This window comes from Sebastes fasciatus, chromosome 15, assembly GCF_043250625.1.
Source record: "Sebastes fasciatus isolate fSebFas1 chromosome 15, fSebFas1.pri, whole genome shotgun sequence".
NCBI lineage: Eukaryota > Metazoa > Chordata > Actinopteri > Perciformes > Sebastidae > Sebastes > Sebastes fasciatus.
Window position 1 is genome coordinate 12,698,478 of NC_133809.1, and position 27,995 is coordinate 12,726,472.

A 27,995-nucleotide genomic window follows, 5' to 3' on the forward strand; every position below is an offset into this window, starting at 1 on the left:
AGAACGGGTTAATTCACTAGTCAGTGCTCAGTGAGTGGATGTGACATCCTGATGGTATCAGCAGCTAACAAGATTAGTGTGTAGATTAATTAAACAACAAAGGCTAATGTGCTGCTGATGTCGTCACTGAGCTGAGGCTTGCTCCCATTAAGTGATCAAGTGGGTTAAAACAGAGTTAAAGTAACAGTGTGTTACATTTCAGGGGATCTATTAGCAGAAATAGAATATAATATTCATAACTACATTTTCACTAGTGTATAATCACCAGTTAGACATCTTTGAGCAGTCAAAAAACAACAATACATTTTTAATGCAAAAAAATATTTTATTCTTTGCTTTAAAATGCAAAATGTGTAAAAAAAAAATCAAAATCTCAGAAAACAGATTAGTTGTTGTAGAGTTGTTGTGAATAAGACAGACTGATACATACAGCTCAGCAGCCAATATTTCTATAAACCAGTGGTTCCCAACCTATTTTCCTCATCACCCCTAAAACAAACAAAATCCTCAATTTGAATAAAGTGATTCAGAGTATTAAATGAGTCCTTTTTTTTTTTTTTTATTAAATCAGCTTTCTTTAATGAATAGAACTCGTCAGTTTCGTCAAAATAAATAAAGGGTCTTGACATGAATGCAGATATACATCAATATGATCTTTATTTTTGTAATGTCTTAATTAATATACTATAATAGCGTAATAGACTTTCTGTTATTGTGGTTAAATAAATGTAATTTATGGTGTTGTTAGATTGCTGCTAGATCGCCCCGTAGGGCTGACCCGAATGCTTCGAAGCTTCGACCGTTGCCGTGGTAATCGACCTCCAACTCAGTTTTTGAATGCTTCGTTTTTTGTTTATGTAATAATAATATATACATCTCAAAATAGCCCATGAAATAATGAATAATCCCACGACATTATACATTATTCATATTCAACATGAATTAACTATTAGTTATTCTCAGACAGCTATCTCTGTTTATTGTGTCTTGCGGTGCACGTGTGTGCAGTAGTGCTTCAGCGGCACTTCACCGAAGCTTTGAATACCTTCGAATATTTCTCACCGAAGCTTCAAAGCCCAAAAATGGTAATCAAGACAGCCCTACTTAGGATCATGCATGTACTTATCCCTGAAAATTGGAGAAATTTTATTTCCCTATTTATTTATAGGCCTCCAAGCAGCTGCAATGTTGTTTTTGAAAGGCTAAACACCGACAAATATGGATTGAAGCTGAATATTTCGTTAGATTTTGTGACTAAGTGGCAAAAAATATATATCTTTTTAAATAGTTTTATATACAGACTTTTGTATAAATTATCCAGTAAGTGTGTTATTATGATTATTTTAGTTATACATGAGCAAATCTAATTTTGACAAACTCAGAGCAGACAAATCCTGGCGCACGAACTGTGATCTTTGGCGCCCGGACCCTAGGTTGGGAACCACTGCTACAAACAACATGTCATGACCCAAGTCAACAGCTTATACATTCATTCTCTTTTTGGGACACAACAACGGTAAAGTATAGCATGTACAGACTAAACGTAAAGATACCACCATAGTGTATCAGTTTGTAAATAATAAATACCTCATTGTGAGGAAAGAACAACCTTTGCCAAGGGTATACAGGAAATGTTCCTACCATTCAATATATAGAATAAATATTAGGTTCCACTTTAACATCCATAGCTCTCCGTCTAACAAGATCACTATGAACAATTAATCTCAACACTTTTAACACCATTTCACTGTGTCTACCATCTGCAGCATAGCATCCCATATACAGTTAAACAGCAACTCAGCTACCTCGTGTCTTGCTGTGTTGGCTTCTCCTCAGACGAACGAGGTGCCATCAAAGAACTGTTACTTCAAAACATTCGTTATCCGAGGCCCTTAAAAGACAGCATGCTCCGTATTCATTCGGCGGTCGCCATGTCTACAAGAGACAAGAGGGAGAATGAAAAATAGGTTATTTCAGGTGGAATTATACAAAAAATGAAGTAAGAAAAACCTTGTTACTTTATCTACAAGATATTCGCTTTGAATGAATCAATGAAATATTTACTTGAACTCAAGAGAGGGACTATCTTTCATTGCAGAAGCACTGATCAACACTGACACTTCACTACATGGAAATCATTTTGAGGTTAATATTTGATCATTTTCCCATGATTTCTTTTTAGATCACGTTGTTTAAATGTTGAAAAAGTCTAAATTGATTTGGTTTGAAAGTGAAATATGAGCAAGGGCTACATCATGCACAGGTGTTTTACCTTTGTACGCATCATAGAGCTGTAAAATATTGATGTAAAGGTTATCAGCAACACTTGAATGTCTAAAGTACGAGGTTTCTGAAGGTACTTTATTGTCCCACTTTCTGAATATGTTTCATCATAACATTAAAAAAAGTCCCCACGTGTTCTCCCTTTTACTTTTCTGGTAGGAGTTTATCTTTTTCATCCTTAAATCTACAAAATGAACAATCAGATTTTACTCTTTGGTCCTCACCTCATTTTGTGGTATACAGTGATGGAAGTCCACCATCTCTGAGACTAACTTTTCTGATCTTGTTGTGTAGAGTCGGCTGGGGATCTGTGGAGACGGAGAGGAAACAGTGTTTACAGTGTGCTTCATTAATATATCATAGAACCAGAGGCAATGTGAACAAAAGCGGGCAACAAAACCAATACAGGGATCTGCCAGAAAGAGATCTACAAGGAGATTTTATCTACAGCTGCTACTGCAGAGCTCAGTGTTAAAACTATACACCTTTGTTGGAGGATAGTGTGTAGCTTAAAAGTTATAAAAATGTGTTTGATTCTGTGAATCAAGGCCTTTAAACAACTACCGAAGGTACCAGAGGACATTGATCTACATTTAATTACCATTAAAGCCACACTGGACAGTGTTAAAGTCAGTGGTTCTCAACCTTTTCGCGACCCCCCCAGAATAATCAGGTTGGATGCACACTTTGACTCTCTTAAATAACACTCAATAAAATCCATCCTAAGGCAAATTATATCACTGGTACAGGCGATGTCATGTAAAAACCATTCCTGAGTCTAAAATATGTTATTTTATTTCTAATATTTTATGATTTTCTCCAAAACCATATGGCGACCCGTTGAAATTATCTCCTGAGGTTGAGAACCACTGGTTTAAGTAACACTAAAAGATGCATCAGACACGTTTGTCAACTTTGATGGTGAATTTAAAGATCTGGATACAAAATGAAGATGAAACGTATGAAGGATGAGAGGAAGGAAAACAAGCCAATTATTTGCTGTGAGTTTGTTAAGAGCGTATTAGTTTATATTACTATAATTTGAGGTTAGTAGTTTAGTCATTTTGTGCACGTACGGCATGGTGTACCTCAATACTCAGATGTATGTTTTCAATTGAGGCAAAATGTTCCTGTTCAGAAGACTGCTGGGATTGGGAAGAAGTAGAACTTGATGGATATGGCAATGTGGCCACTTGAGTTAAGACACCATCATCGTTCTCAAATAAAGGGTTCACCCTCAAAGAATTGTCAAAGGCACAGGGAGCAAGGGATGGCCTACAACGTAAAGGAGACACAATCACTGTAAAAAGCAACACCCTGAAATTAAAAACGGTTCAAAACATGAAGGATAAAAAGGGGTTCGTACTTACACCAACGTTACAGCCTTTCTGGTCTTTATACATTTCTTGTTAATGAATATCAAAATGCCGATGACGGCACAAACAAAGCAGAGGCTTCCCACGAGGCAGGTTATAATTAGCGGAGGGTCTATCGGCATCGACACCAGCTCGTTGCAGCGCTCTCCGTGGTAGTGCCAGTATTTACCTACAGGGCACCTGACAGAGATGAGAAAACATATATAGGTTAGAGAGAAGCAGCCTGTAAACACAAAACTTTTTCCCTTTGATAGCCAGGCGAAGAAGAAATATACATAATTATTACTTTTACCTTCAGGGAAATAGTGTAACTTTAATAAATACATCATGATGTAGTCATACATTAAATTGCCAACCAACTAAATACTCACTGACTTTTTCTTCATAATTCCACAAGCTTTCCAATTCAAATGAAACCACTTTTCTAATTTAATAACTGAATGTTCAGTGCATTAAGTCTTGCGGCAACATTCTGCTTCAACGTGAGTATATCAAACTAGGAAAGTAAGATGACTCTAATTATTGGTGTATTCAAGAAATATCGGACATCTAAGAGCTGGCTGCTGAACAACAATAATAATTGTGAGAAACTAATGGATACATAATCGGACTGAGTAATCTTTTAAGCAAGAAAAGTCAAAATTCTCTGATTCCCGCTTCTTAAATGTGAACATTTTCTGGTTTCTTTACTCCTCTATGACAGTAAACTGAATATCTTTGAGTTGTGGACAAAACATTTGAGGACGTCATCCTGGGCTTTTGGGAAACACTGATTGACATTTTTCATTATTTTCTGACATTTTATAGACCAAACTAATTGATTAATCAAGAAAATAATTGACAACGAAAATAATCATTAGTTGCAGCCCTAATTCAGGCAGTATGAGAAAAAGAAGTGTTGTAACAGGAGAGACTTCAGAGACCAGGTCCAAAGCACACTGGAGCACATGGATTTAAGGCAATCAACTTTATTACAAGACTAATGTGAGTCACAGATCGGTTCAACTGTGATGAAAAACGCAGTTGGCGTCGAAATGTTAGTCTTCTAATAAAGTTGATTGCCTTAAATCCGTGTGCTCCAGTGTGCTTTGGACCTGGTCTCTGAAGTCTCTCCTGTTAGCACAGGACAGGCCTACTATTCCTTGTGAAACGGTCAAAGCGTGTTTAACCTCCTTTCTTTATATTAAAGCATGTAAACATGTTCTCGTAGAAACCCAAAATACAAGTATTAACCTGAAAACGAGCATGATATGTCCCCTTAAACATTCATGAGTGTGCGAATGTAATGTTTTTCAGCAGTCAACTCTTAAATGTGGAATGTCCTTGAATGCACCATCAAGAAAAGTCCATGCTTGTGCTTTCAACAACACTATAAAGATAGTTGCAATAGTGAAATGAATGCAAAGTATTTGGCTGCCAAACAAAAAGGAATTTGTAAAGACTTACGGTATGGTCTTTAAATATTTAACAGTAACGTACAGTCTAGTACATTCTCTGGTTTAGAAATGCAAAACCTTTTAAACAAGCCAAGGTCATGCTGTTTGTGTTTTCTTCCATTCGTCAGCTCTTGTGTACCTGCAGGTGGCTCCATGCCCTGGGATTATTTCACACAGGCCTCCATTCAGGCAGTAGTCCGGCTGCAGGACGCAGGTGCTCTGACACGGCAGGCCGTCCACGATGCTGTAGCCCGGATCGCACAGACACTCTGCCTCTTCGGTCCAACTGTTTACGACGCAGCGTGAAAACTCGTTGCAGGCCAGGAACTTACAGGGGTCTGCTTGGTCAGCTGAAACCATCAGAGAGGAGAGAGGGAACGGAGACAAAGAGAGAGGTGGTAGCTCATTAACATTGAATCAGTGAGAGACAGGTGGACACTGCATTAGAGAAATTAAAGGGCATTTAATAAAGGTGTGTTTAATGAGGTCACAGACTGTCATGAACTCTTCCAAGCAAAAACATCTATACTGCGCATCACCTACAGACTGCAGAGTGAAGAGGCGTGTTATGAACTCTGACCTTGTAGCATGAACGAGCATGTCACCGCAAGAACAGATTTTTTTTTTCTGCATGTCTGCATCCTGTAATCACATATAGGACACAACATTGATTCTACTGTATAAGCAAAGACATTTCACCTGGTTCCACTTCCAAGGAGCGACTGTCAATCTCGATGTCGAGCCGTTTAGACGTCGCGCTGCAGAAGTCTTCGAGCACACAGTGGACAGCTTCTGTGACATTATAAGGTACCGGTTTGTCCAGTTTCATCTTGCTGTTCACCACGACGCTGCCGTTCCTGAAGTTGAGGATTTCCAGCTGCTTAAATCCGGTCAAATTGGATTGCAGATATGGCAGAAGCTGTGAGGAAGGAAGAGGAAATTAGATTAATTTGTTTTATTTTATAGTTTATTCCACTATTTTCTTTAAATATTTCAGAGGATGTAGTGAATTTCCTCATTTTTAAATGTTAGTTTTCTCTGCAGTTAGTGATCAGTGAGTGTTCCTGGAAAGCACACAAGCAAGATTGATTTCATCTTACAGTGTAAAAAGGGAATCACTCTCAATCCTAGGAGGACAAAGATTCCCACTTGGACATTTAGGTTAATGAAATGATGTCAGATTCCTGCCGGTGTCAAGTGTCAAGTAAAGATCTGTGTCCTCCCGAGAAGAAGACCGGGGCAGCAGAGACCACATTTACCTGCTGTTTTACTTCCACAACGACAGGACTGAGGTTGTCGTAGCACGGCTAGATTTTGAATTATTCAGGTCACATTTTACAGTGTGAATGCTATGAATAGTTCATAATTAAATTTTGATGCAAGCATGAAATCCTGCCATTACTGCGCTGACTGTGTAATTAGATCTAGGGTTAGGTTTATAAGCATTAGTATAAGAACACAGAATGTGCTATTTCTAGTCGATGAGGAGCCTGAGAACACATCATGAAGAGATCAGACACTTGCATGACATCAAAGCTATTGCAAGTCCAAAATAAATCTATAATACATCATGTTTAGTGAGGGCTTTTATCTCAAGTGCCTCACAGCAACATATGCATGCTACATTGTCAGTCAAGTATCTCTGCATTATCCCATCTACACTGCCCTACAAAGATAAAATGCACTAGCTAAAGGCTAGCTGGTGAGATAAATCCACACCAGAGCAGTGGCAAAGTGTTTATACCATGCAATGTCTATGGAAAGCTGTGATGGCCGCTCTGAGCTCAGCGAGCTGCAGACGTTTTGATTCTGCAGTAAAGTGCAGCCAAACTAAAAGTTGGGGATAGTTTAACTTTTAGCAGCAAAGTGCAGCCAGAGTACCCGCAGCCGATCAGTAATCAGAGTAAACAGTAAACATGATGACCTATGTTACAAAGAATTTCTTCCCGCCTGAAACACATGAACGCAGAAAAATGTACTTATTGCGGCAAGCTGCACCTCGCCGCGGCCTCGATTGTTTTCCAGCCGATTAGACTGTTATCAAGTCATTAAATGTGTGTTATCAGTGTTTATAAGTCTCATAAACTGTGATTCCACCAAATGTTCCCGGGACTTTTAGTCCTTGGAACTACTTCTCAAGGAACTAAAAGGTTCCTTCAGCCCACTGTTGTCTACATTTCCAGCGCGGTCTAAAGACTGGCGAAGATTCAGCAAATTAGTCCACTGACGTATGAAAAAGCAACATGACATGGGACGAGGGCAGCTAGTGGTCACAGCGGTGAAAAAAAACGTCCTAAAATGGTCCTAAATCGTAACTAGAGTACTTCCTTGTTTATGAATGAAGCGCTACACAAGTTGAAGCCGTTGAAGCAGCGGTGCTGTGTGTGTTTCACCAATCAGCGACAGTCATCCCTGCAAACTCCAACCAAAAAGCTACGGTACTTTCAGAAAGTACTACTCCACGACCAGGACCTTTTTTGGGGGGGTAAAAAGGCCCCATAAAATGTCCCCAGAACTTAATTTAGACCCTGGTCCCTGCGATTGAAACGCAATGAGTTCCTCAAAAGGTTCTTAGTTCCAGGGGAAAGTTCCTGCTGTGGAAACGGGGCTTTAGGTGTGGGTCAGTAGGGCCCTGCTACACCCAATAGTAGGTTTTGTCATCTATCACATGGTCGATCACCAAAAAAGAGGGAATAAAAGAGGACAACAACTACCTCTAGCGACCGTGTGCAAAAGCGGAAGTGAGGCGCTGTAGTATAGACAGCATGAAACTCCGTATGGGGTGGTGGTTTGGGGTGATTTAAGTTTACAACATAGTAGGCATAGTAGGCCTCTACTGACCTACAGCTATGATGCTTATAGTGAGCTGATAACACACATTTAATGGCCTGATAACAGTCAAATCAGGTGTGCTTTCAGCATAAGCTAGTTGCCCTCTAGTACACAGCATCACCAACTCCTGGTTTTAAAAAAAACATCTGTGCAGTATAATCAAATCTATGCAGCCACATTTTAACTGATATTTTAAATTTGTCCACATTGTTGCATTGAAAAACATTCCCACTGCAGACTCAGAGTTGCAGCTCAGATAACCGAGAAACCAATCTTTTAAGACTATGGACTCGGACTGACGACGGTGGTGATATTGAGGCGGAGAGGAAGTCAACCAGCTGAAGTAATGGACCCTTATTAATGTTCATCGATCTGAACCGCTCTCCTTGCAGCCACTCCACGTTCACTACAGGCGAGGCGAACATCAAACAGCCGCAGTGTGAGAGGGAGAGATTACGATGCTCTAGCTGGCCTGGCTGCCGAGCGGGAGATAAGAGGCCTTAAGGAGCTCTGCTCTGATCGGGTTACTTCACTTATCACTGGCAGACAGTTTACCGGGGGCTAGTTCCCTACAGCTAATAGTCTCTGAGAAAGTACGAGGGTCCAACATCCCCAACAAATGGGCAACAGCCGGCAGAACAACTTGACACACAGCTTGCTGTTTGGTCATCCATTTGTCTCAATGCAAAGTGTCAAGTACATTAGATTAGATACCAATCTGTAGCTCTGTTAACCTCCACATAAGGTCAAAGCCGAGTTCTTTCACAACAACAAACCTCAGTGCAGTCTGAATTGTGGACTAAGGAACAATAGACAACAGCATGACTGAAACACAACCATATTTTCAGTCTTTGACACAATCACATTTGCGTCTCTGAGGTTACACATGTATCTACTGGTTCTTGATTTGGAAAACCTGATGTAACATCCCTTCTCTGATGTCGGAAAAATAAAAAAAAAAGGTCAGAAAGAATATTATGCCGCCATGAAAATGTTTTTTTTTATGATTTACTATAGCAAATTAAGTCATTCCAACCTCCATGTCCAATTTTATTGGTTGCTTCACAAACCAGTAGGTACAGGGGTAATGGAGGCAAAGGCAAACAGGGGGAATTGCAAGCCACTGCAGGCTAATGGTTCATATATATGTATACATATGCGACAGTGAATGTACAGTATCACAAATGGGGTCCAATATCCAGCACATTATGTCCATTTAAATGGGCTGCAGAATATGTGACAAGTGTCCCTTCTCTGCCTAAATAGCCCATTTAAAGGAAGATATGTTGACTATTCCTAATAGGATAATAAGATATACGGTAAATACTTACCAGCTCAAACGTCTGACCACAATAGTTTTGCCAGGAAGCTAAATGCATTGATTAAGGAGGAAAGCTGCAGTAACCACGGTTTGGGCAACCATTAAAGGACTGGAGATGGAGTGTTATTTTTAATGTTGTTTGGGATTTTTGCCTGTAATTGTAATTTCTGCCTATGTATCCCTACTACTTTATATTGTATTCTCTGATCCAGTGCAGATATTGTTTATTTCTAGTTATGCAATGAAAACAAATTGGAAACTTAAAGGTGCTAAATACGGCATTGGGAAGCATTTCTATTTCCTCTCAACGGTTCTCATCATGGCGACGGCAAGCCAGCGGCTCGCAGCTACCGGTGCTAACAGTTCTAAACGTGGAACCCAGGCGAACGTACTAACAGTGTTAACCTGAGGGGAGACCGGAGGGTGGATGCTACGCAACGACTCCGTTGGTTGGGATGGCGTTATCAGCTGTAATCGCCATATGAGCGCAGTGCAGACCGGCGTCCGCGAGCTAGCCAGTGGGGCAAACTCACGTGCACTAAAAGGCACGCGATGTCAACAAAGCACAGAGAGGCTCGGATTACAACACACGCAGAGGGAGAGTGATTCGTTCTCTGCTCAGGTAGACATTCCTCCTCTATATCTTTACTTAGCTAATAGTTGTTTGATGCTATATTAATGCTCTGAATATCGTATAAAGCACCTTTAAAAATAATTAGGAATATTAATGCATTCGGTTTCAGAATATAAAATCAAAACAAATACAATTTATAACATGAATTGTGAACTTTTCACGTAACAAATCAGTGAAAATGATTGAGAAAATGATCTAACACATTATTAAGTATTTATCTTAACCCAGAAGGCTATATCATCAAAGAAACCCGAGCCCATCTGTAGTAGCTCGCATTCCCTCTGCTCCTTGGCATTGCAGCAAACACACAATCCAATTTGTATCGATGCACCTCCTCAGTTTGAGGCCGAGGCCTTTTACGTAACACAGAGCGCAGCTAGGGCACAAGCCTAAAAATATGTCCCCTCCGTCAACCTCGGGGTAAGCCTTGAAACTAAACAGGGATGTCAAGTGATGCTTCTCGCTTTGATGTACGCTAATAAGGTACGTGTTTTAAGGGACACAGTCCCCACCTGCTCGCCAGCAGCTAATGCAAATTAAAACTATTATTTAGAGAAACAAGAGCAACGTTACCTATTCGCCTTAACAAATAAAACATTCCTGCATTGATTAAAAATGTGCATTTACACACAAAATGCTCCAAAACGATGATCTGTTTTATTTCATTGTCTTGTTTCCTACAATAGCACACATACACATAGTGTGTCTACAACACCAGATAACCAACACAGTAAAACTACCGCAACATGCATACAGATGTAACCTGACTGATGTCGCACTAAGCAGATTGGAACCATTAATAGCACAATGTGTGTGGTGCTGGAACTGACCAGCATTACTTAAAGCTTCTTACCACAAGTCACAAACCTCTGAGTCCTACAATGACTAAGGCAGACGCGGGTCTCATGATTCAGACTACCCTTGGCTACTTTGCTCTCTACCATGTACACAGTTTTAGCAACACAGAATGCATGAAGCAGCATAACTTTCCTTAGTAAGCCTATTATCACCTCATTCTGCACCACATCAATTAATTCATTCACTCTGTAAATGTATCTTTAAGGCTTCAAAACATGCACAAATACAGCGGTCAACGTCGTAACACACACGTGAGCAACAAAAGTACAAAAATAATTTTTGGATTTTGTTGGTGAGAAACTAACTAGACACATAAACACAAACATATAGTCCCATAACTGATAGATAATAATGAGTGTACAGTATGCTACATTATATGATACACGGCATCTCTATAGTATATCACACCAGAGAGCTCGTCTCTTGCTAAGAGTAAGAATAGAAGATTTATACTACCTAATGTAAGGCCACAGCCAGCAGCCAGTTACCTTAGCTTAGCATAAAAACTGGAAACAGCTAGCCTGGCAAATTTTCGTGCTGGCCAAACCATGGAATTACAATTTCTGGGTCCATCACGTGACGCCATTGGGCCGAAAAAGAATGATGAAAAGATACTTTTTTCCACTTAAATAGCCCTTATACAAATCATTAGGGCGTAAAGTTTTAAAAAAGCACTAAAGCCGAATCCAGAGTTATTTTTGTGCTGCCGTTTATGTGAATGAGCCCGAGACCGAGGCTGGGCCGAGGTTGTGTCTAGAAGGGAGCCCGCAAACCGTGAAATCTGATCTGAGATCTGCAAAAACTTGCAAAAACTCTGGCGAGAGTCGCTGCCTGATGACCCATTCTAACCTTAACCATTCATTATCACTCGGCAGTTGAGCCATTTAGGCTTCATGCGTCACTGAGCAACTTTCATAGGCATGAACGGGGCCCCGCCTCTAAGGCTGTATCCAGTTCTCTTTATACATCCATGGTTCGGACTACAGAGCCTCCATGTTGTTGTTTCATAAACTCAACCTATTCCACGCACTTGCAGTGCAAAAGCTCAGAAAAATTTACCTCGTTGGAGGACAATTGATAATCCAATCAATAAACCAATCAATCTTATTTCCATATATGTATTTTGTATATACAGTTCCCTTTGTTAACATCTTATTTTGAAAACCGGACGTAGTCACACGGACGTTGGTTTTTCGTGAAAGTACTCATGATAAAAACAACAGTTCGAAAAAATATATTGACAAAAAAACAAAACACTGCCGGTGTGTAAAGGCCTTTAGAGGTGCTGGTTGGCACATTTTGTTACGTTTGGACTGAGCTATGCTAGCTGTTTCCAGTCTTTATGCTCAGCTAATCTAACTGACTGCTGGCTGCAGCTACATGTTGAATGGACAGAAATGAGAGCGATATCAATACTCTCATCTGTTGTACTATTCTTTTAGACCATTTTTGCATGTTTACCTCCTTACATTTCCACTTAATAGCAGAAGCCTCTTTTGATTCTATAGTTCAGAGCTTTGGACAAATCCCTTACAGACACAAATTGAGCAAAATGACAAACAGAATCTGAACAGTCCTTGAAAAAGCCAAAACGTTAGCACAGTTCAAAAGGCACAACACACACAAGAACAAGCTCCCCAACATTAGAACTCACAGATAAAACCAACAGACATGAGCAGCTGCAGCAGGAAGGTCTAACGTCTAATATGAGGACAAAAGCAAAGCTGCAAACTAAAGCTGAGTACTTCAGAAATGTTAGGTGCTTTCAGATTGTTAGATACTGCATTTCGAAAAGGTTAGTTAAGAAAATAGAAAGGTCATGCTCTCTCTGAGGCATTGGAGATGTAGTTCCAATATGGAAAAAAAAATACCGGTATGGAGGCTAAAGTCTTCTGTCTCCCAGGCCCAGATTTACTGGAAGCTCCAGGGTTTGGCGAGTTTCTGGACCCAGAGTGCTGTGTCTGAGTGAAACAGAATAATTTCTTTATACTGTTATTATACACAATGGCTCAAATTAAAGCAATAGCATACTGCAGATTTGATCAAGAATTTGACGTCACTTTTATAAAAAAATTTATTTGCTGAAGAAAAAAAAAAAATTATTATAATTTACTGCTCATTTTAGGATTTAAAAAAATGTGAGGATAAGGCTTGCTGCAAAGTGCATCCTCACTTGCGCAGAACAACAAGATTAAGCACCAACTTGGGACTATTGTAAAATACTTCTACTCTTACTAAAATATCATCTAAAACCAAAGTTTAACAGTATATATTGCACAAATGTACTTTTATCACACATTTCAGCTTGGGCTACGAAAGCAAATATGAGAATGAAGCATGCAAAAGCATGATATCCAGCACAAAAGCTTGTGTACCTACCAGCTCAAGAAAGGTATTCTCCAGTGATTTATACTCTGAGGAGCTCTTGTTGAACAGGCCATCAGAAAACATCATGTTAGTGACCCTCAAGCTAAAGAAAACCACTAACTCTTTGCCCTTATCCACGGCGGTTATCAGAGGGGTGCTGACTTGTCTCATGGCCGGTGCAGCCGTGGATTCGTACGGGCGTTCGTCCGACTCGGAGGGGAATCCACTACCGCTCTCTACTTCCAGAATTTCGGTCACTTCCGGCTCCGTCTCCATCCCGTTCTGACTTGATCCTACATCGTTTTCAACGTTTGAGCTCTCAGAAGGCGGGTCTGTTGAGACCGGGGTCGCTCCACTCTGCCCTCCGCTAGACTCATCTCTCTCCTCTGGGGCTTCGCCGCTCTCTGCAGGGGATGGTAAAGACTCCACATCTGTTTCTGGTTCAATGCCTTGGAGATCCTGCCCATGAGATGATAGTGTAGAGACTGGGACTGCTGCTTCTATGACGGGTATCTCAGTAACTGGGGTATCTGTAGACTCTGGCAGGTCCAGATTAACTTCAACAGGTGGATTAGGTGTATCCGTGATTACTTCTTCTGGTTGGAAGTCTGGAGTTGCTAAGGGAAGGTCCTCATTCTGATGCTCTGGATGTTCCCCACTGACCACATCAGCTGGTTCAGGTTCTTGTAAGAGAAAACATATCAGAAAATAAGTTTTATGACCAGAAGGAGTTATTTTGTGTTTGAAAGAAATATACAGGTACTGTACACTAATTGTTACATACACTCATGCATCGTGTTACTAGGGCTGTGCCAAGTAGTTTGAAGTGTCATTCATAACTTTGACATTCAAATTCTAACTCAACATTTCAATGCTGCGGAGCTATTACTTTTTCTTTCTGGCTACAAGTCTCCCCTTTACAGACATGCCCACTTTATGATAATCACATGTAGTTTGGGGAAAGTCATAGTCAAGTCAGCACACTGACACACTGACAGCTGTTGTTGCCTGTTGGGCTGCAGTTTGCCATGTTATGATTTGAGCATATTTTTTAATGCTAAATGCAGTACCTGTGAGGGTTTCTGGACAATATTTTTCATTGTTTTGTGTTGTTAATTGATTTACAATAATAAATATATACATACATTTGCATAAAGCAAGCATATTTGTCCACTCCCATGTTGATAGTATTGTTATAGCATTAAATACTTAAAAAATCTCCCTTTAAGGTACATTTTGAACAGTTAAAAAATCGCAATTAACTATGGACAATCATGCGATTAATAGCAATTAAATATTCAAGCGATTAACAGCCCTAATTAAACTATTTGTAGAACTACATTACAGTGGGGGCTGCGTAGGATTGCTTCCGACTTCTGTGATCCAAACATTTATAATAACTCCAGAGAGTTGTAAAGTCCAAAGTCGACGAAATATTCTGCTTCAATTCATATTTGTTGGCGTTTAGCCTTTCAAGAACAAGATTTTCACCACGGCCAAAAAACTGTTTGCTCTCCCGCTTGCTGCAGAGGGAGACTGGAAGCAGAGGGAAACAGCTAGCCTGTCATCACAGATGTTGCTAGGCGACATGCGTCTCTGCTAGTTACACATTTACCCCCAAACTCAGGTTGACAAACCTGATACATTTGGTATCTTTGGAAACGCCACTCGAGTTTAAGATGAAGTTCTGCAGGTTCGAACAAAGTTTGGCTGCACAGCGTGAGTTTGTAATGACTCAACCACCAGCAGGCCGCTGCTTGTTAATGGGTTTTAATATGATGTCTTGCCTCAGCAGGGAGCGTCTCCATGCGCAAAACCAAACCATTGAGTCTAATTGAACTGCCATTTCCATTTCCTATGAGAGGTGAGTTTTTTGTGCAGATATGAGTTAGCAAAAGAAAAAATATATAGGTCACTCTTTATTTGGACAGTCCAGTGCTGATATTTACTATCAAGTGAATTTAACGTGTCACTAGAAAGTCTGTGGAGTGTCATGTGACACTCTGCAATAGTGTAAAATTGAAAAGGTTGAACATGTATTGCCCAGTTAAAGTTACTCTCTGTTGGGGATATTTTTAGAAGTGTGGCTGGTGTTACATAATATGAAGATGTACAGAAAAAAAGGATAAAGAAACGTCTTCACAACCCAGTAAGCGTGGATCAATACTAGACTAATCAAATAAAGTGTTGTTAAATGGTAAATAAAATAAAATGAAGCACTCTTTAAGTTCAATCAGTTAGATTAATTTAATCCTTAATTGTTTTTCATCCAATCCCAATAAGCAACTTTCTGGCTCTTTTCTATTTTCCTACTTTTATCCAATTACTTTTAGATATTTAGTCATGTCTTTAGCATCATCCACTCAAATAACATTAACTTCTCCTTCTAATTTTTCTAGCCTGGGGATGTGCTCTTTTTATAAACCCCTATCAGCTGTTCCTGTATCTTGTGTCTCTAGACCATAACAGCATCCTCCCACTGCTTTCCCACCATCAGCAGAGTCAAGACTCGATAGCAAAGTGTGGGTTAAGTTGTGGTTCGATCCAGAGGTTCTTCCTGTTTTCTGTCAATACCTCTAAGTGGAGTCCAAACCTCAATCTAATGTTTTGCTACTCGATAAAGCGTCTCTCCTGATTGAACTTCAACATCCTGCTTTAAAAACAACATTTAACCTGAGGTAGCCTTACCGTCAGTCACCTGTTCTTCGGGTTCAGCCTCACCTCCGTCGTCATGCTCAGTCGGTGGTATCTCCTCCACCTCTGGCTCTGCTTCCTCCTCCTGCTCTGTGATAGTTTCCAGTGTTGTGTCTGATGATGTAATGTCACCGGTCCCCTCAGCAGCATCTTCTGATGATTCCTCCCCTACTCCTGATATTAAAGGAGTCTCATCAGTGACGGCAGAAATGCTTTCTGGGACGATGTTTGGGATAAAAGGCACAAAGGTGTGTGTTTCTGGTTTGATTGTAGAAGCTTCCAAATAGTTTTCTATCACTGCCACAGTGGGGAAGAAACTTTGGGTGGGAGCATTGTCCGCTGCGGGCGCCTGTGTGGCGTCGTCCCCGGATACGGCGCTGTCCCCGGATACGGCGCTGTCCCCGGATACGGCGTTGTCCCCGGATACAACGCCGTCCCCTGATAAAACGCCATCCCCTGATACAACGCCCTCAATGGGGTTTATGCCGAGCTCCGCAACTGGATACACTGTGGTTACTGAAAAGGAAGAGTTAAAACATTTATAAGGCTTTAAAATCACTAACATATTGTTTTATTCAGTTAAATGTGATATTGTGCTTACCAGCCTCAAAGTTGAGCGTCTGTATATCCAGCGGTTTTAAGGCCTTTGTGATGATGTGCTTCAGCTTAGGACCATTCACATCCTGGTCCGTCTCAGGCTCCTCAAGACCCTCAGGGTCATCGTTGAGCTGCGTTTCTCCATTAAAGACCACAGCGTAACGCACGGACACATCCTCTGAGCTGATCGACACAACACATCATGTTAGAAACCCTCATAGCAGACAGGCCACACTGGTAATGGATGTCTGCTAAGGCAGACATTTCTGAGTCATATCCCAAAAGAGGATATTTTGGGGGGACGTTAAAGTTCCTCTTGAGACTTGAGCGCTTCAATAAAAGTCACTTCAGGGGATAAGTAGTCTCAGAGTCTCTTATCTTATTTACTGTGTTGTTTTTGTCAAAATCATTCATTATTACAAAGTATAATTACAGTGCCAAACCTTTAAAGAAAACCTTTAATATAACTATACCTACCGAAATCCCACAACACGAATCTCTTTGAATCCTGGAACTTTTTGGAACACACGACGCATCTGAAGAAAAGAAAAGCAAGAGAGTGTGAAAGAAACATGAGCGTTTTCTCTCATTCGGTTTGGCATTATTGGGCTTTGCCATCCAGTAAAAAACATGTATGTCTATATTTATTGATTTTATAGCTGAAGGATCAAAAAGTTGACATTTTGAAGATATGTTCATTGGACATTAAGAAATCAGCCAATAAAACAACATAGTACATTCGCTGCAATGTACACTCAAGCTGCAACGATTGGTCAACTTTTCTTTGTCATACACGATAGTTAATATCTTTGAATTTGGACAGTTTGGTTGGACAAAAGAAAACATTTTAAAACATCACCTTGGACCGTGGTAAAATTGTAACCGATGTTTTTCACTATTTGCTCATATTTGTTAGAAAAAAAAGGATTAAATGATTATTTGAGAAAGTAATCTGCAGGTTAATTGACTATATAAATAACTGTTAGTTGCTGCACATGTGTTACTGTCAGTATTACAGTTAATGGACACAAAGGCATGACTTAGACAGGTTATATTAAACAAGGGTTTGTCAATAGGCGGTTAATCCAAATGGCAAAAGTAACCACAAGGGGAAAGGCATGCGCCCGAGGAAATCCAAAAATGCACACATGTGGTCATAAGAAGCAGAATGTGAAGAGAAGCAGCCTGTTTATTATGTGCTAGCGAGCTGATTAGGGGATTGGGAACAGGTGTACATCTAGGTATGGAGGTCAAGTGATGGCTAAAGGTAGAAACACTGAAGACTACTGCAGGGCAGGGCAGGGGAAAGCAGGCTTTGAAATTACGGGAAGAATTAGAGGTTGGCAAACTGACAACAGATAAAACGTGTAGGTAGCATTAAGAGTTGGTAGTAGCCATGACAGCTAATGAAGATACTGATGTTTCTTAATCCAGCAAGGATGAGCAACAATTAAAACGTGTTGTTAAATAGAGCAATAATGTCCATTATCGTTGCAGACTTGACATTAAAGTTTCAAGAATGAACCTGATTAGTATTAGTGCACACTGTTCTCATTTCTTTGTGACCATATTGAGAAAAAAAACATCAAAGCATGGTGGAATATTTTGCTTTTCTGTGGTCGCACTGTTCAATTTGTAAAGCCAACATTCAGTCCTTTAAAAAAAGAGCTGTGTTAAGAGCCTCTGTCAACGCCTTCTTACTCAGAGATAATCTATATGATTAGATCTTACTATTTCAGGCTTGTGGTCATTTGGAAGTATTACTTAAAGTCCCTTGGTTGCAACCTTAAAGCTGTTAAATCAATCAGGGTGAGATTTACACTTAACAATACAATGCCGTAGAAGCTGGCGATCAAATTGATCTCATTGTAAGACACTTTGCATAATGATACAACACTGCTGTGAAAGAAGGGAAGAATAAGGGGAGATTGATTTAGGCCAAGACTGGTTGCACCCACCGAAAAGGTTGAGCAACCACGGGAAAGGCTGATCAAAAAATATATGAATACATAAATAAATAAATAAAACTGCATCTTTAAAAACAATGCAACTATTTGCAACCAGGAGCATTTCCTCCGCCGCAACCGGCTCTAGGTCGGCTTGGAAAGGTGCAAGTGTAAAGGTGGTTTGCGGCTCCGTATTGCTCCTGACCACAACAAAAAGCAAGCGCAATAAAAAGTGATTTTGTGACAATTATCACCTCGGTGAGTTTCGCAAAATTATAAAAAAAACATAAATTACCGCCCATGCAGGTAACAAAATAAAATACATACATCTCACTTGCTTTTTTTCCTGTACAATATCAGGGTTCCTTCACCCTCACTAAGATCTTAACAAGCTTTTAAAACACAGCTCTGCTATCAAGGGGGTTCCTGTGTTTGTAGAAGGGCAAAGAAGCAGACAGCTAACATTTATTATGGGTCTGTAAACTCTCACTTGGCTCTCACCCTGTCTGTGAGCTCTCGTGTGATGTCATGGTACTGCGGTTCTGGGTCACTGAACAGCTTGCCATACTCCGGGTCCATGATGGTGACGCTGAACTCCACTACATACTCCTCATAGTTCTCCTTGATCATGTTGGGGTCTTCTAGGATCTGGCAAAGAAAAGCCAAATGGCAGTGTTGTTAAGAATAGTGCAACCTGATATCAGTGGTTGGTTCTCAAAGTGTGACAGGTGGGGCGTGCGTGACCAGGGGGTAAAATGTGACGCGGAATTAATGTTTTGACGTTGGAAAAGAAAACAAATTGGCCATAGCAATAGTGTTCATTCAGACAGGTAGCCTGTACTGTAGGTTTACAGAATTGACAGATATTTGACAGGGACAAAAAGAAAAACAGACAATGCTTCGGAGACAAACAAGACAGAGATCGAGCGACGCTGTAATCTGTAATTGCCTCAGTCCAAATGTCAAAATGTATTGAAAAAAGAGAGATGTAATAATTTCAAAACATTTTTAAATGTTTTTATCAAACAAAATATCCTGCTTCAGTCCATATTTGTTGGCATATAGCCTTTAAAATGTTTTTTTTTAAAAACTGTTTACTCTGCACGTATTAACAGGGCGGTGCAGCAACAATCCAACAGCACCATAAATTACATTTATTGAACGACAATAACACTAAATCAGATTTATAAAATATGACGACAACCATTCAAGGTGAGGCAATGGGTTAACTTACCTCATTAGCCTCCGTTGGTAGCAGAAACAGTGGGGGTGTCCAGGTGCCTGAGACAAAACAACAACACTGGTTAATTTATGATGCTGTTATGAAAATGTATTGTGTAATGCTGGATAAATTAAGTAATTAGATTCCTTTCAGTATTGGTGCATTAGTGTTCAACTCACAATCCCTTCCTGACTCTGTGGTTACAGCGATAACTCTGGAAACAAAAAGATATTTTTTTGATGAATTTAATTCGACGATAATGAACATTTTCTGTACAAAATTCATGAGTTAGTCAAGAATCCTTATGCTTAAAACCACTATTTATTTTGGCCTAATATCCCTTTTTCTGGTTGGGGTGGCAAAGCTTTAGTTGGTCCGAACATCCTTTTGAACATTTTTAAGCAGAGGTGCTAATAGCTCCTCTGATGCTTTCATTGCCTCCGGAAATAAAAACACTGCTCATTATTTTCAAATTATTTATCACTTTGCACTGTTAAAGTGGTAAATAATTGGTAAATAATTTACCACTTTGCATGGTAAAAAACAGAAAAAAGATTTTCCTATGAACATGTTTCGGTTTAAAAGCGTATTCTAAAACAGGTAACCCACATTGGACACAAAATTTAAGAAAGAAGTTTGCACATACCCTTCAATTTCGCCATACTCAGCTACTCTCTGGAAATAATAAACAAGATATTAACTGTCACAGATTTACTTGACTTGTCAGTGAAGGTATTTCAGCTGTGTTCTGGTGTTGGACTCACTCTGGCCACCATGTCCAGATGCTCCTGAGAGCTGCTGAAGTTCTGGGCCAGGTCGTCCATGCAGAGGTTTTCATGCTGGCAGGTGTAAAGCCAGGCGCTGTACTCCTCTGAGTTTGGGACTCTGTCCAAGAAGATCCGAAACGCTTCCCAAATCGCTTCCTGGCAAACTGAAGACAAGTTATATCATTTTGTGGACTTTTTATTTTGACTTTCTCAGATAATATGAGACAATACATCAACATAAAGGATGACTAGACTTGACGTTACATATATTTGCAACAACAGGAAGGAAATTGCTGTATGGAGAAATCAAATGATGGATAAAGAGGATTGTTGGTATTGATCTTGGCATCTCTGCATGTGGGGAGTTTGCTTTGATTTAGCGATTAATCTATAAGATTATTGTTCCCCTCAGAGAAATATTTACATATGAATACAAAGCACATAACAGTCTACAATGGCACAGCGCTACAATAAATCACAAAATATATTTAACGCGATATAATTGGGACAGCACAAAAAGGTATGAAATGCCTGTTTCAGTAAATGTCAAACTGTATATTTAAGTCTTTGCATGTCCGTGACATTTTTGTGAATATTAAAATCATGAGCACAAAGCGCCCCTGAAGCTACAATATGTTTTATCTGCCTCTGTGGGGGGAACCACGCTCCACATTGTCCAATATATTGATGCCTGTGGGAAATTTATTCTCTGACAAACTCATTTCTGCAGCGACGCGATTACCTCCAATACACCAAATTAATCTGCCTCATTTTAAAATCATACGCCACAGCAGCTGTTGTGGAACAATTTGTATTACTTTGCCATTGTAACAGCCAAGGTGGCAATCTTTGCCTCTTGAATCATCCACGATTCATCGCTCATGGACAAAGGATATTTGCATATAACTTCATTATATCAAGTGCTTCAGTATGTGTATCCCTAAAACAATTTCAACGCATCATTCAGTGGCGTCATGTAAATGTCACCAGGCTCTAAACAAGATAAATAAACATCTATATTAAGCTTCATGTGATAAGATTTTGTGAATAATACACTTTTGACATTCATATATAAATGCATGTTTTAGGAAAGGCTTATTTGTTTCACTGTAAGATGTCATAATTATGCATAAAGTTAAACTTCAAAAAGTTAATTCACATCAAAGAGCTTACCTCTGAGCTTGTAATAGGCCCGATGGCTGCCGATGACTGCTTTAATCGTCTCCTGGGGACACACTTGGACCCCCGTGCTGTGGATCGCCGACCTCTTCGTCCGGTGTCCGTCCTGCTCCGCTCTGACATCTGTGGTGTGTCTGATCGGTCTGGAGGCTTCTAGAAAGTGTCGGTACTTCACATCCCTGAGTCCAGAAAAACCGTGGTCATGTAGGTCTGCAAGAGCAGTCAGTGAAGAAACAATCATTTTTTACAGTATTTAGCTTGTGAAGTAAACATAACACAAGTGAGCACTTTATGATGGGTAGCTGAAACTTTGTTGACTATCAAGTAAGTGTGAGATTTCTCACTCAGAAGTGTTTCCATGGATGATTGTTATAATTAACAACTGATGGTTGACAACACAAAGCCGAAGCACTCATTGCACTGATTGCTCTGTAGTTGGAGACGTACTTCACTATACTTAACTTAAGGTGAATGGTTTGTATTAGTTTGGAATTTGTTTCTTTGGTAATTGCAATATTAACAGCTTCACAATTCAATTACTTGTTACATAAATGTTGCAGACAAACAAATCAAATTTTTCTACCATAAAGGTATATTTGATTTTTGTTGAAGTAGACCGTATCTATAGTAAGAAGTGGACGTAGTCACCGTGACGTCACCCATTGGTTTGTAGACTGTCGTTTTAAAGCCGCAAGTTTGGCACTTTGGCCATCGTAATCTTGGTTTTTGTCCGTTGCCATGTTGGTTATTTTGCAACCAGAAGTCACATGAGAGGGTGGAGCAACCGAGCGCTGACTAAGACATTTTTAAGCGACCAAAACTTTACAATTAACTTACATGAACTGAAAACACACTGTGAAAGGGTTAAAGTTTTAAGACGACGAAAACACGGACAACTCCCAGACCACACAACGCCGTGGTAGCAACCTGTCAATGACAGGGTAGCCACGCCCTAAAGCATTCCCTACTTTATTGTCTAATTTACTCAAAGTGGGACCTGTGAAGTAGCCATTCATTTAAAATTTGTTGTCTTTGTCCTTATGAATGAAAGCAAAACCACAATTGCAAATATTATTTGCTGCACCAAAACCCTACATTTGCATTATCACAATCAAAGCAAAGGGTCATTATAAAAGGGGCACTCCACCAATTTCACACATAAATATCAGTTTAATTGTCACAGAGCTTTATACTCAGCCTGAGAATACAACAACAACCCTGAAGATGTCACAGTGATGTCATCGGGGTTATCTCATATTGGGCTTGAGACTATTAATTAGACTAAATATTGACAGAAAGCTTGTGTTATGAACTCTGTCATGGAGACATGGGTATGGTGGGTATAATGAAACACGCTATTGAGTTGCCCAGTCAAGCCCAGTGACCCATTGCTACAGCGCTTCACTGTAAAACTGATGCGGTCGCCGCTGCATCAACTTTTACCACATTTCCCCTAGATTTATGGCGGTGCAATACTACATCTACAGTAAATGGAGTTCCCTTTAAATATCTAACTCTGTTAGTCCTCTAGGGTGTATCCGGGATTCACGCAGTTAACACCAACTATACTAAGCAGTATTCAATTTGACACACACTTAATCCAACAAGTTACCTAATGGCATCTGTCCAGCCCTCTTGCTGTAAGTGAACTACTGCTTGCTGCCTATAAACAGCATTACATACACAGAGGGTCTCTGAGTGTCTATTTTAGGACAATTTAGCAGAAACAAATCCTCTGTATGTGTGATGTTGAATCCCTTTAAGGTGCAATGAGTTACTTGAGCTTTTGAACTCACTGTAGTGTACAAATGTCTGGGGCCTGAAGCTTTGAGGAGCTGGTTTGTGACTGGAAGGTTGTCATTTTGAATGCTTGGTAAGTGCACAGATGTGTAGAGAAAGCGAATGAGTAACACTCTCTTCTCCCTAAGGAGCAGTTGCTGAGATGCCCTTGGGCGACTTGACCCAGGTTGCATCACTGAAGCTGCTCAGTTGTCAACAATGTAAGGATGAAGTTGTGCTGGGCAGCGTCCAGGTGTGGCTGTGCAGAGATGCACGCATGAGGATTACAGCTGGAAAAAGGATGAGTGTGCACAGCAACCCTTCAAGAGATTAAAATGAGGTACAGCTGGATCCAGCTGATTTTAGTGGTAAACAAAAACAATCACGCCACACGAAAGCATTCAAGCAATAACAGACAGAGACAGGACTATTTCCATAAATGATAGCACTGAGATGCAGCACAAATTATGATGAAAACTGCCTTAATCTTCTGATCATCTTAGTAAAGAAAACAAGCTCAGCCACCGTGTTGACGCATTACGGGAAGGTAATTCCACAACACAAGCCGGTGTGCCAGTCAATACTCTCTTACACAGTCACCACATTGAACAAGGCTGTTTTAGAAGAAAGGGACTCATTGTGATGCCAGGTGGCAAACCTCAGAGGACTTTCTAAGCCAGGATTTATGAGTCCCAAAACACAGACTTGAGGTTATCGGACCCAAATAATAGACTGTGCCTCCTCTGGATTAGGGAACAGAAAAATAAAAGGAGCAAGTGAGTGTAAATAATATAATCACAGTTATATTGGCATCTTTTATGCTGCATTTTTATGAAGATAAACAAGACAAGAGGGTAATCTTTGTGCATTAATACTGCATCTCCTCGATAGCTATTAAGTCGTGCTAAATGAACCTATGTCCAGCATGGTGATCACTGGACCACAAGCAGAAGAACAAGACAGTCCAGAGACGGTCAAGCAAGAACGTGCTGCAAACGCCAAGTGTGTATTTGCATTTTCTATGAGAAGACACAATATCATAAATACATGTACAAGCTGATGCAATGTAACACAAGAGCCCTGCAACATTAACTAATATACAGTATATAGTAGGGCTGTCAATCAATTTAAATATATAATTGAGATTAATGTCATGATTATCCATAGTTAATCGCAATTAATCACACATTTTTTATCTGTTTAAAATGTACCTTAATGGGACATTTGTCAAGTATTTAATACTCTAATCAACATGGGAGTGGCCAAATATGTTTGCTTTATGCAAATTTATGTATATATCTATTATTGGAAATCAATTAACAACACAAAACAATGACAAGTATTGTCCAGAAACCCTCACAGGTACTGCATTTAGCATAAAAAAATATATGCTCAAATCATAACATGGCAACAGCTGTCAGTGTGTCAGTGTGATGACTTGACTATGACTTGCCCCAAACTGCATGTGATTATCATAAAGTGGGCATGTCCGTAAATGGGAGACTCGTGGGTACTCATAGAACCCATTTTCATTCACATATCTTGAGGTCAGAGGTCAAGGGACTCCTTTGAATATGGCCATGCCAGTTATTCCTTGTAAAAACATGAATGAAAATATAATGTTTGCATTAACCCTAACCCTACCGTTTCGATTTTCAACTGTAAAACTGTCCCAAAAAAAATGTGGGCTATGGGAAATTGTGATGGGTTTCTTATACTATTTTTTTAATCAAACATAAAAAATAATTGAGATATATACCAATAATAAAAGTAATCATTACTTATAATAAAATAACAGTAATTATGTAATAGATAAGTTGGAATTTTAATGATTAGCCTACATTTATTCTCTCAGAGTTTGTTTGTGTCATATTTATTTTGTTAAACGTGTGATGTTACATGTCCTTGTACAGTACTGTGTTATATTATTAACCAACTCAATGCTGAAAAATGAAACATCATTGTACCTCTCTCACATGTGTTGTGATGGAGTAACTGGGGATGCTTAAAATTAGTTTTGTTGAGACTGATAGAGATGTGTGTTCAACACTATAAAATATTATAAGTTTGCGGCGGTTGTTGCATTGCATTATACCTATAGGTATGTGTTGTTGACATTGTGTCCACCTCCTACAGTATATGTTGTCTAGTATAACTGTAGTAGTACTGCGCATGCCTGCTGTGCTACTAATCATTATTCAGGAATTACAATTAAACTTCAAAACACAGGCGTTCATTGATATTTTGAGTTACATAAATGGCAGAGGAAGAAAAGAAAAAAACTGAGTTAATCACTGTATTACACGTAAATAACAACCTCCACAATGAACAATATTGTTTTCCTCAAATCCAAATTTGGCCCGACACCAAGAACATGCAAAGAATGTGTGGGCATTGACATTACAGCCAGTAGCTTTGTGGGAGAATATCCCCCCGTTTAGTGTCCGTCAGGCAGACCCATTCACCCGACAATGCTTCCATTCCAGCAGGTCAGAAGGTGGCCTGAAATTTAGCCAAATCATGTGTGTCTACATTAAAAGTCACGCCAGCGAGACAGCATTTAAATGGGTTTTAGGAAATCGGTAAGTTTGAAGCCTGACTTGCACATGCAGAGACACGAGGGCCTGAGCGAGAGGAGGGAGTGTATGAGTGGACTTTAATGCCCAGTGCAGCCGCAAAAAGGCCTCACAGCAGAATTACAAGCCAGAAAAGATTAGCGTCCTGCGACACTGGGAACAGAATGGCTTTTGTTTCCTTCAGGATAATGAGCTCACCCGGGCACATCACACTGAACAAGACAACCAGTGCGGATGCGGACGCAAATGCTATCACTGGTGAAATGATGCTATCTTCCTCAGTGAGCATCTATTATATGTCTCGGCCCGTTTAATTCATAGTGAATATTCATGACCTTAAGAGTGGCTCGCTGGCTGCTTGACATTTTTCTAAAAAATCAAAGATCTATTTGAGGACGAGCTAACATTTTGTAATTTGCAGAGAGAGATATAAAAATACCAAAGTCACACAATTTTAAAACCCTGTTGCCCTTGGAGCGGCTCACCGCCTATTTAAATCTCCTGTGATGCAGTATAACCTTCACAGGTCTTCACAGAAAAGAATAATTTGTCAATAACTAAACATAAAGTGATGTGGACTTTTTCATTTTCCAGGTTTTTAAGTTCAGTCCGTCTTGAGGCTTACTACTTTGATATAATTACATCTGCACTTGCTAAATGTGCAGCCTTAAAGAGTTGGCTTGTTGAAACTTGCAAACATGCAACTACTAGAACCTTCTGTGTGAAAACAAACAGCATCTCTTTCTACAATAACACAAAGGCAATTACTGAAAGAAAACTAAGTGAACAGGAGTACCAGCCTCCCAACAGGATTCTTACCTTTGATTCGACTTGCTTGGAGGGTAAACAGACACAAAGTGAGGAATAGTCCTGATTTCAAAAGCATGATGGGCTAATTTATGTGGTTTTCAAACCCAAAGTTGTCATTTGTAAAGAGACTGTTGCAAACAACAGTAAAAAAAATCCTCTTTATCTTGAGTCCATTAGCAGAGTGTGCAACAGTCTCCTCATCTGTGCCGACGAGGTCTTGTTAGCGCGCACCAAAGGAGGGTGTCCAGTCCACTCCTATCTGTGCTCTGGCTCAGTTCTTCAGCAGCAATAAGTTCCTGGATGCCGCTAGGTCCCTGTAGACAACCGAGGTGGCTGCATGGGTGGACGAGCAGAGGGATCGAGGAGACGGTGGACGGCGAACGGATGACGTTTTGGCTCAGGAGTTTCCTTCAGTGTGACAACAGTGACGAGGTTAAAAATGCAGGCTCCGTTTTGAGTCTAATCCCTTTACCTTCTTCTTGCTGCTTGTAATCCCTGCGGGGCCACGTGGCCTCATCCTGTTAACCACCTTCTGGACCCTCATCTGTCAGCCGAGCAAACTTCGGGATCTGCCAACCAGCCAAGACCAGATAACTACTCCGCACATTCGCCCCAGACACCCAGACTCTTTGCGTGTTCTTATCCACCTCTACATGCCACTGTATGACTGCCTAGCTCTTCCTCTTCTCTCTCTCTCAGTTTAGATTCCTCCTTCCTGGGCGCTCACAACAGCACCAACAAATCCCTGCCTCTCAGGCCAGCAATTTTGGGTGCCAAGTGAGGTCAGGGCTTGTTCATCCAGCTTCCAGTCAAACAATGTGCCTCATTCCTACTCTAGCTGCACAGCCAAGTTCAGGCCTCTCCTCTTACTGTAGAGAGCAGTCAACATCTAACCCTGCACCTTCCTTTCCCCTGTTTGTTGGTTGTTGGAGATGCACCTGATCTTTTCCCTCTTCCGTTATCACTGTTACCTGTGAGATGTAGGAACCAATGAACTCCACTTCCTGAGGTGTCTTTTTGGTGCTAACTTATTCCATATTTGTCCCATCCAAAGATATTTTTGCTTCACAGGAAAAAAAGCCGGATCACGGTTGCCTCTGTTCCTCTCTCTGCAGGTTTGGGTGCTGAAGGTGATGTCTGTGCTGATAGAAGCGAGTAGAGACAGTGGAGGCTTGTGTGGCCTCTCTTGTTATGGTGTATCAGGGTGGGAAGGCCCCATGTTGTTAGTCTCCACCCTCGCCTCCTCCTGTGAAGAGGATTAGCTGCCCTTGGTGGTTACTAACAATTAGCTGCAGTAAATAAGCCTCTTCAATAGCAA

The 27,995-nt window shown here is 40.3% G+C and overlaps 1 protein-coding gene across 2 annotated transcripts; it reads right to left on the bottom strand.

Annotated features, from left to right (window-relative positions):
* Positions 1-8: 8 nt before the first annotated feature.
* impg1b (interphotoreceptor matrix proteoglycan 1b) lies at positions 9-27,775 on the bottom strand. Of its 2 annotated transcripts, XM_074661676.1 has the most exons (18): positions 26,687-27,775; positions 21,507-21,722; positions 20,331-20,497; positions 20,213-20,241; positions 19,746-19,780; positions 19,579-19,625; positions 18,846-18,992; positions 16,876-16,934; positions 16,403-16,581; positions 15,796-16,317; positions 13,120-13,790; positions 12,612-12,701; positions 5,795-6,014; positions 5,235-5,445; positions 3,654-3,839; positions 3,372-3,558; positions 2,508-2,591; positions 9-1,935 (listed from the first exon to the last, which is right to left on the bottom strand). In XM_074661676.1, the coding sequence occupies exons 1-18, from the start codon at positions 26,751-26,753 to the stop codon at positions 1,852-1,854; spliced, it is 3,201 nt and encodes a 1,066-aa protein (XP_074517777.1). In that variant the 5' UTR covers positions 26,754-27,775; the 3' UTR covers positions 9-1,851. The 2 variants fall into 2 exon arrangements, with proteins under 2 accessions (XP_074517777.1, XP_074517778.1); XM_074661677.1 differs by lacking the exon at positions 3,372-3,558.
* Between the last annotated feature and the right edge of the window lie 220 nt (positions 27,776-27,995).